The following is a 14,354-nucleotide window of genomic DNA, read 5'->3' as shown; positions in this document are numbered from 1 at the left end:
AAATTCATATAATTTTTTTTGTGTAGTATATTTTTAAGTGGTTCAATTTGAAACAGAATATTATAACTATTATTTTTAATAAAATAATAATATATAATAAAATAATAATATATAATAAAATATTAACAAAAAAAAAACATTATTATTTTATATGAAATTGATAAAGGGAAAATAAATAATAATCTAAAGATAGAAATGATATGCAAAAGTTTTTCGGGAAAATAAAATGATGTTATATATGTATATTTATTTATACATGTTGTGATATAGTGGCAAACAAAAAAAAGATTAAATACTCCTTAGAATAACAATAATTGCTAATATTTTGACTTATTTCTGCCCATACATCCCATAAAAGAGAGAATTAAATTTTGTGTCATGCGCCTTTTTGATCAGTTTAGCGGCATTATACAATTTTGACAAAGAAGTGTTATTTAAGCAAAATGAATTATTTAAATTCTGTAATATTTCATTATGTTTATTCAGCTGTAAATATGACATATTTTTCCAATAAATGGGTTTCACATTTTGTGGGTTTATTATAAGTGCCTTATCTGCAAAATTAATAGATTCATTATAATCATTAAGTTTGTATAAACAATTAGACAAGTTAGTTAATATTTTTTCCATATACATTGTAAATTCCTGAATTTGCTCATCCTGTTGTGAATATAAAATATCTATTTTTTTTTCTTCAAATATTAAATTGTATATTTTAGAAAAACGGAGTATATCAAACCCTTTTTTATAATATATCGAAGCAGCATAATATAAATTAATTTTCATAAAATCATTCCCTATTCTATTATATATTTTTAAATTTTCCACTTGCTCTTTAATATTCATATTCCATGAATCTTTTTTTTTGCAAAGAATTTTAACTATCTTTATTTTTAAAATTGCGTCTTTTTCATAAAAGTTTTTATCAAAGTACACATTCTTTAATGAGTTCATAATAAAAGAAAATTTTGTTTTTCTTTTTTCATCCTTAATATTTTGCCTTATTTGTTCAGACGAATTGTATATATCGCAGTGATGTCCGTTTGTTGTATTTATAATTTGAATAGGCTTAATTTTTTTTTTTTTTTGAATATTAACAATTTTTCTAGATAATATATTTCTCTTAACCTTTTTAAAAGAACGCAAATAAAAAGGGAGTCTGTTTATGTCCTCAGTATAGTTAAATTCTTCAATAAAATGGTTTTGCAAAGAAAAAAAGGATTTACAAAAACGAGTAACTTTTCGTTTCTTTAACCCGTTAATTAGAAAAAACCCTTTTCCTAAATTCCTGTTGGAAATTAGCCATTTTAAGAATTTTTTCTCATGATTAATTGTTTCATTTCTTAAGTTAGTGTTTTTTTTTTTTTTTATGTCGGCGTTTTTTACCGAACTTTCTATGTGTTTTTTTTTTTTCGATGATGTATTAGTCTCCCAAACCTGAATTGGAGATGATACAATGGATTCTCTTTCTTTTACGAGTCCTTCATTGCTTCTTTTATTTTTAATTTCTTTCGTTACACAAGGAGAAGTGGATTTTTGAATTTTGATTGAGTTTTGATCCTTTAGGAATATATCATCATATAAAAGATGATAAATAAAATAGTCTTCCGAGTAAATATTTTTATTTTTTGATAAAGGTATAATTAGCTCATCTCCCTCTTTCATTCCTTTGAAAGATTCATAAAACCAAATAGGTGAAGTAAAGCAAGATCCATAAGAAAAAAGAAAATATGCTTTGGATTTTTTTATATAGCTATTATTACTACTATAAAATTTTATTGGCAAAAATAACTTATCCCTTTTATCTTTATTAATGTTTTTAGAAATGGCCATATGAATAATTAATTCACAATTGACATCGATAATAGGTTTATTATAGTATTTTCGATTGTTTTCATATAAATAAAAAAATAACTTTTCTGTGCGATTCATATTTATTATTGACTTTATATTTACTGTTTTTGACCTTTTAAAATATACTAGTTCTACAATTAGCTCTTTCTTACTTTTTGTAATTTCATCATTTATATTATCCCAATTATTTGAAGATTCTTTCGATTTATTCCATTCAGTATTTATGCTTAAATTATTTTCACTTGTTTCTATATTATTAGTATTATCCCAATTTCCATCACAAGTACTATTATTCTCATGGTTATTTCTGCAAGTTGAACGATCCACATTTACTGGATCTTTATGAATATTATATGGATCCATTTTCTTCGTTCCAGATCCTTTATTTGTGCATATATTTTCCTTTGAATAATGTATATGAAAACATTCTAAGCCTTTAAGGGTTATTTTCGATATTTCTCCTCTTTTCATATTTTGCAAAGCTTTAAATAAACCTCTATATCTTAAATTATTCAGATCAAAGATCATATGCACATATTCTTTATTTAAGTTTTCTTGTATAAAAAAATCGATATAATCGTTTTTTTTAGGGGAAATAACCCCTTCACCCTCTTTTATAACTTCCTTTATTATGGTTTTATCTTCATTTAGCGTATCAACCCTGCAAAACTCTTTTAAATAAATAACAAATGTACAGACATCGTCTTCATTTAAAAACTTATATTTTAAATTGTTTATATCGTCTAATTTTAAATATTGCGTATTTTCATTGAGGTTGCTTTCTGGATTAGTATTTGCAATATGATTGGTAGATTCATGGGTGAAATCATTATAAATTTTAACTGTATTTTTATTTTCATTATTATTGTTACTATAATTTTTGTGTTTTCTTAATAGTAATTTTACATCATTTGAGCTTAGTTTGATTCTTTTAAGCTGTTTAACCGTTGGCATAGCGGAATATTTTTCAACACATTTCTTTTTAAATTGTAACCCCTTTTTAAAAGATACCCTAAAGGTTTCCTTTTTATCATATTTAGATATTTTTTCGGAATTTCGAAATATCTCTGTAAAGAGGTGAAGATATGCAAAGTGTTGTGTACGAATGTAAAAATGTGGAAGTAATAAATATATATGTGTGTGTGCATATGCATTTTTATGGAAAAATATTATAGTTGATTACTTTTGAATATTTTCGGAGCTTGAACAATGCAAACTTCGTTAGGTTTCATGCATTTCAATGCAATTTCACACACATAGGGTATTTGATCTATAAACAAATAAAATTAAGCACCCTTGAATATTTAAGCATTAGAAATATATCCACATATATTATTATTCAACTTTAACAAAATTAAAGTATGCAAGTACACGAAACTAAAGAACAAAAAACAGGGAAATAGAAACAAAATGAAAAAGGTAATTTTGTAGAACCATTTTTTCCTAAATAGGCATCAGCCGCTGTTATTGCATCTTCAAATCCAAGTTCATAGTATATCACTTCAAAAATGGAGGCAAATGGATGAATGAATAAATAAATTTATACGTATATATTTCACGATTTGGGAAAAACTCTACTTATTTTTGCGAATGGAAACATGATTATTATTTTTTTAATATTTTTTTTTACATTTTACTTTATGGCCATTTGTGGGATTATAATAGCTCTTAAAAAAATAATAACATAAATAAAAAGTTCATGAAAAGCAAAGATAAAATAAATACCAGCATGAATGGAATAAATCGATCAATAAATATAATAATGATTAAAAGTTTACATATCCAATTTGTTTTATGATTTTTATCGAAAACGTGTCTTCACTTATAGCGTAAACTTCATTTAAATATTCACATGGGGCTTCATCATCACTATTAAAGTTATAGGCTTAAAAAACGAAGAATTGGAGAATTAAATGTCATGAATGCAAATATATATCATATATACATTAATTTAATATTATACAAATATTTATATAAAAAGTTTGATATTATTTACTTGGTGCTTCCGAGTCTGTTATCATTTTTCCCTTACGAATATGCTTATTCAAGTTTAATAGTAATCGAAAGAATATTATTTGGATAAATATATAGACATCTTTAATCAAAATTTATTTTCACAATTAGCTGTTAAAAATACGTTTAGGTTTTTTTTTTAAATAATTAAAAATATATAAACATACATAGTAGGCGTGAAAAAGAGAAAAAATTAATTTGTAATGTAATTGAAAACCGTTTATCGAAATACTTGTGGTTTTTAGCACAAAAAATTCATAATGTAAAGGGTGGTATAGATATTCTATCAGATATAATGCAATAAAAAATAGCCTATAATATGTGTACTCATAAAGCACAAACAAATGGGTAAATATGAGAATAAGACTTTTAAGAATACGATATATTTTTGATAAGCTTCAAAAAAAAATTTAAGTTACAATTAAAGTTTAAAAAACAAATTAAGAAAGTACATGTAAAACTATAGTAAGATATTTGAAATATAAACACTAAAAAATTAAAAAAATATATATTAAAAAAAATAATTTAATATAAAAAATAAAAGTTTTTGTTTTTATGAAAAAATATAAAAAATAAACCTTAATTTCTGAATTTACATGAAATAAAACAGCATTAAAGTAATAAGTATATTATTTCCCACATACTGATAAATATTTTATTTATTATTATGGGTAATTTCCACAATAAATCACATATATATATACACACGTAAGCATGATTAATTTAAATATAAAAAATATTCTGGGTTTTAAACAATTTGGAGCTAATGAACACATATAAATATTGTATACTTTCCATATTTGTAATGAATTTAATTTATCTTTTTTCATGTAATATAATGTATATATTTTTCTTATTTTGCAAATATTTTTACTAAAAATGATTTACTGGTATGTAAAATATAGGTGAGAGCAGTTAAAGCATACCCAAATTAATTTTCAATATTGTGATAGTATTTTATAATTATGAATTTATTATCCTTTATCATTAATTTTAATGATTTGTGATACCAAAGGTTTCGAATCGAGCTCTAAATCTTTTCTTTTAGCCTTTACAAAAATGTGACCAAAAGCTCTGTTTTGAGCTTCAAACTAAAAAAAACATAACGAATATATTATATAGAAAGAAATATTTAAATAGGAATAGTGTAGACAACTAAATGCAACGATTAATATGTATTAATTTAAAATATTTAATATGCCTAATACACACTAATCAGAGAGAATTATTTGCCTAATAGTTTTTTTAATTAAGCATGTAAATACATATCTCTATATATAGATCAATGTGATGTTGATATATTAATAATTAACATAGTTTGCAGTTTTGGTATTTGATTAGCTATATTATTAATGATATAATAAAATTATAACATTTTATTCTTTTATTTTTTAATTTTACCGGTGAAGATATATCATAATTTTTGCTCAGTTTATTGTAAACTTCATTGTTTAAGTAAAATATGTTCCTATCATACGCTTTGGTGGTTATATATAGAAAAACACCGCTAAACGCAAGTAATGATAATGTTATATACTTAGTTTGTTTTTGTGTTCTATTCTGAAAATATCTGTATACAACTTTTTTCGTATTTTTCTTATTATATATGTTGAATTCACTAAAAAAATTGTTACTATGCTTATCGTTTGACATGGTTTATATATTTATATAATTTTCATTTTATTATATGATGAACTCTTGGATATTTTCCAAAGAAAATTAAAGAAATAGTGTATATAGGAAATTATTATCGTATTCGAAGGTAATAAAATTTAAGAACACACTTCAACCTGATTTGTGTACAACTCCAGATACTTTCTTTCTGACTTCCGATTTGTAAAATAAGAAAAACGAAAAAAAATATATTCGTTAAATGTAAAATAAGGATATATATAAAATAATGGTATTTAGTGGTTTTGTATAAATTATTCATGTTTTAAAAAAATCTATATTTTTTTTATTTTCATTATAAAAAATGTGCTATAGTTGGATATAATATGTATGCATTTTTAAAAGTTTATGAGTTATATATTATTATTATATAGCTATAAAGATTTGGATATTTGGAACATTACGACATAATTTGTATATGGTATACATATTATGGTTGATTATTTTCGTATAATTAATTATAGTGGAAAATTGGGTTATTTTATATTTTTTTCCTTTTTAATATGTTTATTTCATTTTAAATCCATATATAAATACTTTCGTTTTTTTATTATTACCAGCATATAGTTAGTATGTGCATATTCATATGTTAACTTCAGTATTTAATTGAACAAAACTAATATGCATTAAAGATTATTGCATGCTACTATTGTTGCACGACCATTTAAATTATATTATGGTTAAATGTATGTTGTACGCAAATGTTATTTGCAAGTATAACTAAATAATATTTTTTGTAATTATTTTTATTTAATATATTATGTATGCTAATATTATGTTTTTTTTTTTGCAATATATATATATATATATATTCTTTAATATTACATACGACATTTTGAATTTAGTACAAGTTAAAATATTTCATTGTATGCAAACTGATATCGTTGCTACGTAGTTATTACATATGGTGAACATTAAAACATAATGTTTAATATATTTTATCATTTTTAAAATTAGTTTAATTTAAAGCAATTAATTTGTTTTAATAAATATAATTACTAACTAAAAATATTATATATATATATATGCCTATGTATATAGTACATAATTTGCACATATATCATGGCACATCCTCTATATTTGCATAACGTTTAGTGATTAATTGTTAATTTTGATACTAATTTGGCATTTTTAACAATTTTATATATTGGTATGCATCTAACAGTGATATTTTATATTTTTATTAATGATTATTTTTTTTGAGCATTATAAAAAGTAATATATGTGTATATATTAATTTATAATAATATAAGAGAAATTCAAAAACTTCCGAAGTGTGTATGGGGTGAAATTAATACCCTGTAAATGTCTAGAAATGACAAATGTATATATTAATAAAAAGTTGAAATTGTAATAATTGTGATTTATTTATAAGGTATCAATACTTTTTAATAATGATTATAATTGAATTTTATTTTTAAGTAAAATTGTATTCGGAAGCGAACAAATTAATTTATATGTATGTAATATATACTTTTATAAAGAAAGAAATCCTAGTAATTTATTTTTTGATGTTCCCAAAAATTAGTATGATACAATTTCCTTTGCATTAATTTTATTACTTTTATAGTTTGTTCATTATTTCTTTATATTATTTTTAATTGCATTATTTTATTATATTGTGTCTATATTTTCGTTTATTGGCATGGTTTTAGAATACCATTTATATAATTTCATTTAAGTTTTTACAGTACATATATTATGCATATATTTGTGTTTGTATATTCGCAAAAATCTAGATATAAATGCATATAAAGTAGTATCACTCGATAATTGAAAATGCCCAATTTAAAGTTGATTAAATATAACAAAAAAAATAAAAAAAAAAGTCAATATTTTTTTAGTTATATCAAAAAATATAGAAATTTTATATTATTAAAATTAATTTTATTATTTTTTTTATTAAAAGATGGAGGAAATGCAAATGAAGTAAACCCCGATGTTGTAATACAACCAAGGGAGGTAAACAATAGTATTTGCTTTGAGCCACAAAATTGTTATGGAAGGAAAAATTATAATATAATCGAACAAAATTTACATATGGGAGGAAAAAAACAAAATGGAGGCACCAAATGCACAAAGAATGGTGCAAGCTATTATGATAAAATTATTAATAAATTTAAAGTAGTATATGAAGAATTATGGTATTCAGATTTTCACACAAAATATGATATTGGTTTAACAACTTATGTTAATAAAAAGTCAATAAATTATGATGCGTTAAAAAAAAATCGGATTTTAGAAGAAATCAAATATCCACAAAAAATAAAAGTAAATGAATTAAAAGATATATGTAATACTGAAGTTGGTAATTTTGAAGTAGGTCAAAATGGATTATCAACAGTATCCGATTCAATATCAGAAGGTATACTATTTTATTGCTTTATATTTATATCTGCTACAATGATACAATTTTTTTTATCAAAAATAAATAAGTTAAGTATTCCAGTATCTGTGATATGGTTTTTGTACGGAATGTGCACATATGGAATAGCTAAAAATTTTAATATCTTTGAAGATAACGCTTTACACAAATCTATAATTAATGCAAGGAATATTGATGCGTCGGTTTTATATTTTATATTATTACCTATATTATTATACGAAGCTACTCAAGATATTAATTATTATGCTTTTAAAAATTTTTTATATGGAGGTATAGCGCTAGCTGTTGTCGGTGTAGCACTACAAGTGGCCATATTAGGTGCTTTGTTTTATTACACATTTATGTATAAACAAGAGCAATCTCCATTGTCCAGTAGTTTTTTGTTAGCTTCTATATTATCGTCTACAGATCCTGTTGCAGTTTTATCTATTTTATTAGTAGTTGATGCGCCTACAAAAATAAGTTCAATGTTTCATGTAGAATCGCTAATAAATGATGGTAGCTCCGTATTATTATTTCAATTTTTTTTTTATTTAACAATTGGATATAAAGCGAACGCATCTCAATATATTATTCTTTTTGTAAAGTTACTATTTTTAAGTCCTGTATTTGGTATTGGTATGGCAATATTAACATTTATATGGATGAATATGTTTAGGAGATATTATTATAATCAATGTTTGGCTACAATAACGATGTGTTATTTATGTTATTTTATTTCTGAATATTGCTTTAATTTATCTGGACCATTATCTATAGTTTGTTATGGATTATTTATTAATGCATATGGGCATATAGCTTTAGATGAAATAGCACAAAGAAAACATAAAGAAATTGTCGAGGTGTTAGCACTTATGGGTAATTCAAGTATTTTTATTATATCAGGAATAATAACTGTTGGAATGATGGAAAATGTATTTAGAGATCATTTACAATTTTTAGTATATATAATATTAACATATTTATTTTTATTAGTTGCTAGGGCAATAATGATATTATTATTTACACCATTTTTATCAAGAATTGGTTACCCAATAAATTGGAAAGAAATATTATTATTAATATGGGGTGGTTTAAGAGGTGGCATAGTTTTAGTTTTAGGTTTGCGTATAGAAGCTGAAAACAAGATAAATGACAAATTAACAACAGAATTAGCTTATTACATTAGTGGAAGTGTATTATTAATATTAACCATACAAGGCTTGACATTTGAATGCTTATATAAAATGTTAAATATTTATCCCCCAAATCCATTTCGAATTGTATATTTGGAAAAGGTTTTAAAAATGATTGATTATAACTTTTCTATTAGAAAAAAAAATTTGAAAAATTATTGGCTTTTTAATGATACAAATATATTATATTTTTCAAATAAAATTGTTCCTGAATTATATTGGAGAAAAATGAATAAATATGGAGAGTTTGATTTAGGCTTACCAGATATATATGCATGTTTACAAGATATCAGCGCGTGTGACATTTCGGCATGGGAGCGTTACACTGATTCTCAAACGGCAATAGACAATTTGAGCGAACAATTTTCTAAGGATAATATAAATATACCAAACAAGTCTCCTAACAAAACATCGCCTAGCACAATAAATCAAGGGACAGAGATTAATATAGATATTAAAGCGCAAACTAGTCGTAATTTAAAAGAAAAGGAAATGCGTGGAAATGATAATATTAATAATGACCCTAATATTTTAAGAGATGATACAAACATTTTGGAAAATAGTTCAGATGAAAAAACTCAAAAAAAAAATAATAAAAAGGAAAACGAATTTGGTGAGGTAAAAAATACGAAAAATAATTATTTATATATTGAAGATGATGATAATAGTGATGAATACAGTTATACAAATAAAGGCGAAATAAATGGAATAAAAAGTTATTATGGTAATGACATTACTAATAAAGGATTTCATAACGTGATTGGATACAATGATTGGATTAATAATAGTATAAATGATAATAAGAAAGGAAAAATAAGCTCAAGTGTGAAGAATAAAGTAGGGGATTTTATGAATAGACGAAGGAAAAATTATAGTAATATATATAAAAATGAAATGAGAATAAATGTGATTCGAAACAATTATAATAGTAATGACGAAGACGACAACAATTTTAACATGCAAAATAATTCTATATCGAGAAATAATATATATCCAAATTCAAATGAAAATTCAGAAATCGATTCAGTAATTACTGATAAAGTTGAAGCACATAAAAAAATTAAAAACTTAAACGTATTCAATTATGATAAGATTTCAATTAAAACGTATGACCGATTAATAAATAAAATGAATTATAGAGAATTTAAAAGAATTCGCGATAACAGGGATAATTTTACAGTTATCGACAATATCGTTGACAATAAGGATAATAAAGAAGATAAATTTGATCCTAAATATAACCTAAGATTAATTGAGCATGCTACAGATTTGCCCAAAACTTTGAGTGATAATTACCTCGTTAAAAAAAATACATACAACATAAATAAACAAGATAATGATTCAAAAAATCCTGAAAATAATGATAAACAAAAAAAGAAAAACAATTTCCTTATCATTAATAATGATAACAATAAGAGGGGAAACGATAGTAAGAGTGAGCACACAAACGAAAACGAATCAAATAGTCTCGAAGAAGGAACAAATTCCCAAATGGATTATTCAAAGGGAAATATAAACAATGATGATATAAATAAGAAGAAAGAAAGTATATTATCAGATATTAAGGACCTCGGCATTTTACAAAATATAAATAGTGATAGTACTATAAATTTAAGAAATTTACACAAAAGTGAAAATGAATTAATAATGAATGATGATTTTGTTATCAAAATTCAAAAAGATCCTTCGAAGGGTGAAGAAAAAGTTGATTTTAAAGAAATAAACTCGAGAAAAAAAAAAAATCTTGAAAAAGATCAAATTGAAAAATGCAACATAGATGAGCAATCGGATAACTATAGTAATACTAATAATATCATATTAAACGATTGTGATGAGAAATTTGATGATAATATTACAAATAAATCTAAAGTAGAAAATAAGAACAATGAAAATCAAAACGATGAATATTTAACGTATCAAAACTTATTTACCTTAGATACTAATGGTAAAAGGATATCTTCATTTTTTAATAATAATTATCGTAAAGATAGTTATATAATGAATCATAAAAAAAGGACTTTTGGAATTAAGATTTCTACAAAAAACACGAATGAGAAAAGAATATCAATATTTAACAGTGATGTAGATAATAAAGGTGATAAATATAGTAATAAAAAAGGTAGATGTTCAATAGGTAGTGACATATTTAATTTATTAATGTGTAAACCACGAAAAAAACGAAGTGATTATTCTGGCGCAAAAAGTGATTTAAATGAAAAAAATCTTGAAGAAAATGAACCAAATATGGAGAATTGTGATTATATAAATAATAATGATGATAATAATATCGATGATAATTTCATGATATTTAGATATGATACAGACCAAACAATAAATTTTGAATATGTTAAAGATAAATATCATAAAAATAATAGTGCATTTTATCGATTTTTAAGGAGACCAAAAATAAAAATTCAAAGTAAACAATTTGATGAAATAAGAAGATCAAGAAGCCATGAAAATTATCGAAAAAATAAAGATAAATATGGTAAATTAAAAGATGGTGTATTTCATTCTTCTTATAGAAAACAAATCATTAGAAAAGAAAGGGAAGGAGAATTATATATTATGATATTTAATACGTGTAAAGAATTGTACAAAAAATTGTATGTAAATGGATTTATATCTGGTGAATGTTTATTAACACTAAATTCAATCTTGGATTTATCTGCTGATTTCGCTTTAAAAAAAGTCAAGATGAATCCAATAAAAGCCTGGGCAGATGCTTTTAATAAAAATAACAATAATAAAAATAAAAAAAAAGGAAAATACCTTGATCATAGAAATGGCTTTGAATACGAATTTACTGTATTATTATCAAAATTAAAATTTAATAAAAAAAGTTGTTTTTTCTGCTCACCTAAAGTATTAAATATATTTCTTATTTATGAGCATTGTATGAATGATTTACAAATTATATTGGCATATGTGGATGTTCATCAATGCACATTAGATAAAGGAGGAATAACCATGAAATTATTATTAGGGAAAAATTTACTAAAAAGTTATTACAGAAACATAAAGCTTGCAAAAGGCCTTATTCCTCTTCTTGTTAATAAGTATAAAGATGTGGTTAAGTATTGCCTTATAAAAATAGGAGCGGATATGCTTATGCACTTGAAGAAAATGGTAGCATATAGTTTTTCATTTCCCCTATTTGTGCATGATAATCTCGATTTTTAGTTGTTCAATACCATGCATGTACGCTTCTGCTTTGTTACTATCTATATATATAAATATTCGATATATACATTGCTTATTTGGTGATGTATATTATGTCTTAATAACTATAGAGACACAAAACAATATATTGTTTTCATATATTTTTTAATTTTTCGTTATTTTTTCAGATTGTTAATGATCAAGTAGCCAATGGATTATTGTTAACGCAAGATAATGAGAAATTAAATTATATTTTTGATGAACAAAAAGTAAAGATAAATCGATACAGACCATATCTACATTATATTTTTAAAAGGAACTTATTTAAGTTGTTTGTTAAATAATTCCGATGATATCCTTTGCGAACATGTTTCAAAAGCATAAAAAAATAATTTATTATTTACTTATACTATATCGAATTACTATATTAGCATTTTATGTTTAAAAAATCCGTATTAATATATAAAAAACATAAACAAAAAATATATACAGTTTTTACTCACTTATCATTTATTATAAATGGTTGTGTGAGTTTAGATTATATTTTATAAATGTCTTATATGAAGATAAGAATGTATTGTATCATTGTTATTGATTTTTTATAAAATAATATGCACGTACAAATGCATAGTACTGCATTTTTTTTATATTTAATATGTATTGCATAATGAATTTTAAATTAATTTTTATTAAATAAATTTCCCCTATTTAAGAATTCATAATGTATGCATGCATAATAATATCCTTTTCTTCTACTTTAATACATTTTTATTGAAAATGGAAAGAAAAAATCGAAACTTATAAAGTAAACTTATATGTGTTATATGTTTTGTATTTTGTTCATATTCATTAATTTATGTTTAATTTATATATTTATTATATTTTGGGGACGTTTGTTTTATATATTTTTGCCAATTCTTATGTAACGAATAATTATTTATCATATACAAGTATGCATATTTATTATACATGTTATAAATACAAATTAAAAGCGATATCATTTGCTATTTTTTAAATTTTAATATACCGGATAAGAAGTATTTAATTCTTAATTAGCTTAGACTATTGCAATGCATCCTCGATATATATATTATTTTGACTTTATTATAAATATGGAATTGTTCTTATGACTTCACTTCCTTAATGTAACACTTTTTTCTTTCAAAGTATACAATATGAATATTTGTTACCGATCATTATATTTTCATAAGTATATGTATGTTGCCTTGCATATTTATTTACTATTTCAAATGCAATGAGATATAGACTATAAATGTTGGTACGATATAAATAAATACACGTATTTATTCATTTGAACTTTTATATTTTCATTTTAATATTAATTATTAGTAGTACAAAATAGGTATAATAAAAATGTAGGCATATTGTATAAGGAAATAATATAAACCATTGAAAAAATATGATAAAAATGCGTAAAACCAAAAAACATGATGCTGAAAAACAATAAATGATTTATCGATATTATCGAGGTTATGGAAAAACTTCAATGTGCATCATAAGTAAATAAAAATGGTATTTACATATAGTTGTATTATTGCAATATGATATGTTGCATTTTTCAGATTCGTTTTTTCGTGATATCATTGGTAACACAAGGAAACATTCTAATCAAAATAAATATGCATATATTGTGGTAATATTTTATAAAGAATGAAATCGGAAGGACATGTAAATGTGGTGAATCAAAAAAGAACAAATATAGCTATAATTATGATTATTGAATAATAGCTTAAAATGCAATTATTTAAATTGCGGTACATAAAATAAAATTATCTCATTTAAGTAATAAATTGAAGGATTAATAATTCTAAGTTATAATTGTTGAACTTAAATAACTATTTATGAAAATATAAATAATTGTTTTGCTTGTGGTATTAAATAAAATCATTGGAAAAATAAAAAATATATAAAAATAAGCAATGTGAAATTTTCTTTTTTTTTAAGCTTTAGCATGGTTATGTTATTTTCGTTTTTTTTTCGGGAACTTTGTGGTATTATTAGCGTGTTGGGGAAAGGCATATTAATAATATATAATAAATAAATGACTCATTTTTAAGCGGGGGGAAAAATAT

At 23.1% G+C, this 14,354-nt stretch overlaps 3 protein-coding genes across 3 annotated transcripts; 1 reads left to right on the top strand and 2 right to left on the bottom strand.

Annotated features, from left to right (window-relative positions):
- Positions 1-330: 330 nt before the first annotated feature.
- PBANKA_1402200 (tetratricopeptide repeat protein, putative) lies at positions 331-3,875 on the bottom strand (the record flags this gene model as incomplete). Its single annotated transcript, XM_034567337.1, has 6 exons — positions 331-2,921; positions 3,038-3,124; positions 3,289-3,354; positions 3,485-3,521; positions 3,633-3,739; positions 3,851-3,875. The coding sequence occupies 6 exons, from the start codon at positions 3,873-3,875 to the stop codon at positions 331-333; spliced, it is 2,913 nt and encodes a 970-aa protein (XP_034423844.1).
- Positions 3,876-4,841: 966 nt separating this feature from the next.
- Positions 4,842-5,520, bottom strand: PBANKA_1402100 (conserved Plasmodium protein, unknown function; the record flags this gene model as incomplete). Its single annotated transcript, XM_034567336.1, has 2 exons — positions 4,842-4,958; positions 5,269-5,520. The coding sequence occupies 2 exons, from the start codon at positions 5,518-5,520 to the stop codon at positions 4,842-4,844; spliced, it is 369 nt and encodes a 122-aa protein (XP_034423843.1).
- A 1,797-nt stretch (positions 5,521-7,317) lies between these two features.
- On the top strand, positions 7,318-12,605 carry PBANKA_1402000 (sodium/hydrogen exchanger, putative; the record flags this gene model as incomplete). Its single annotated transcript, XM_034567335.1, has 2 exons — positions 7,318-12,228; positions 12,450-12,605. 2 exons carry the CDS (start codon positions 7,318-7,320, stop codon positions 12,603-12,605), a joined length of 5,067 nt encoding a protein of 1,688 aa, XP_034423842.1.
- Positions 12,606-14,354: the final 1,749 nt, after the last annotated feature.

The sequence above is a fragment of the Plasmodium berghei genome, assembly GCF_900002375.2.
Source record: "Plasmodium berghei ANKA genome assembly, chromosome: 14".
Classification (NCBI taxonomy): domain Eukaryota; phylum Apicomplexa; class Aconoidasida; order Haemosporida; family Plasmodiidae; genus Plasmodium; species Plasmodium berghei.
The sequence above is the reverse complement of the archived record's forward strand: the minus strand, read 5'-3'. Positions and strand labels throughout refer to the sequence as shown.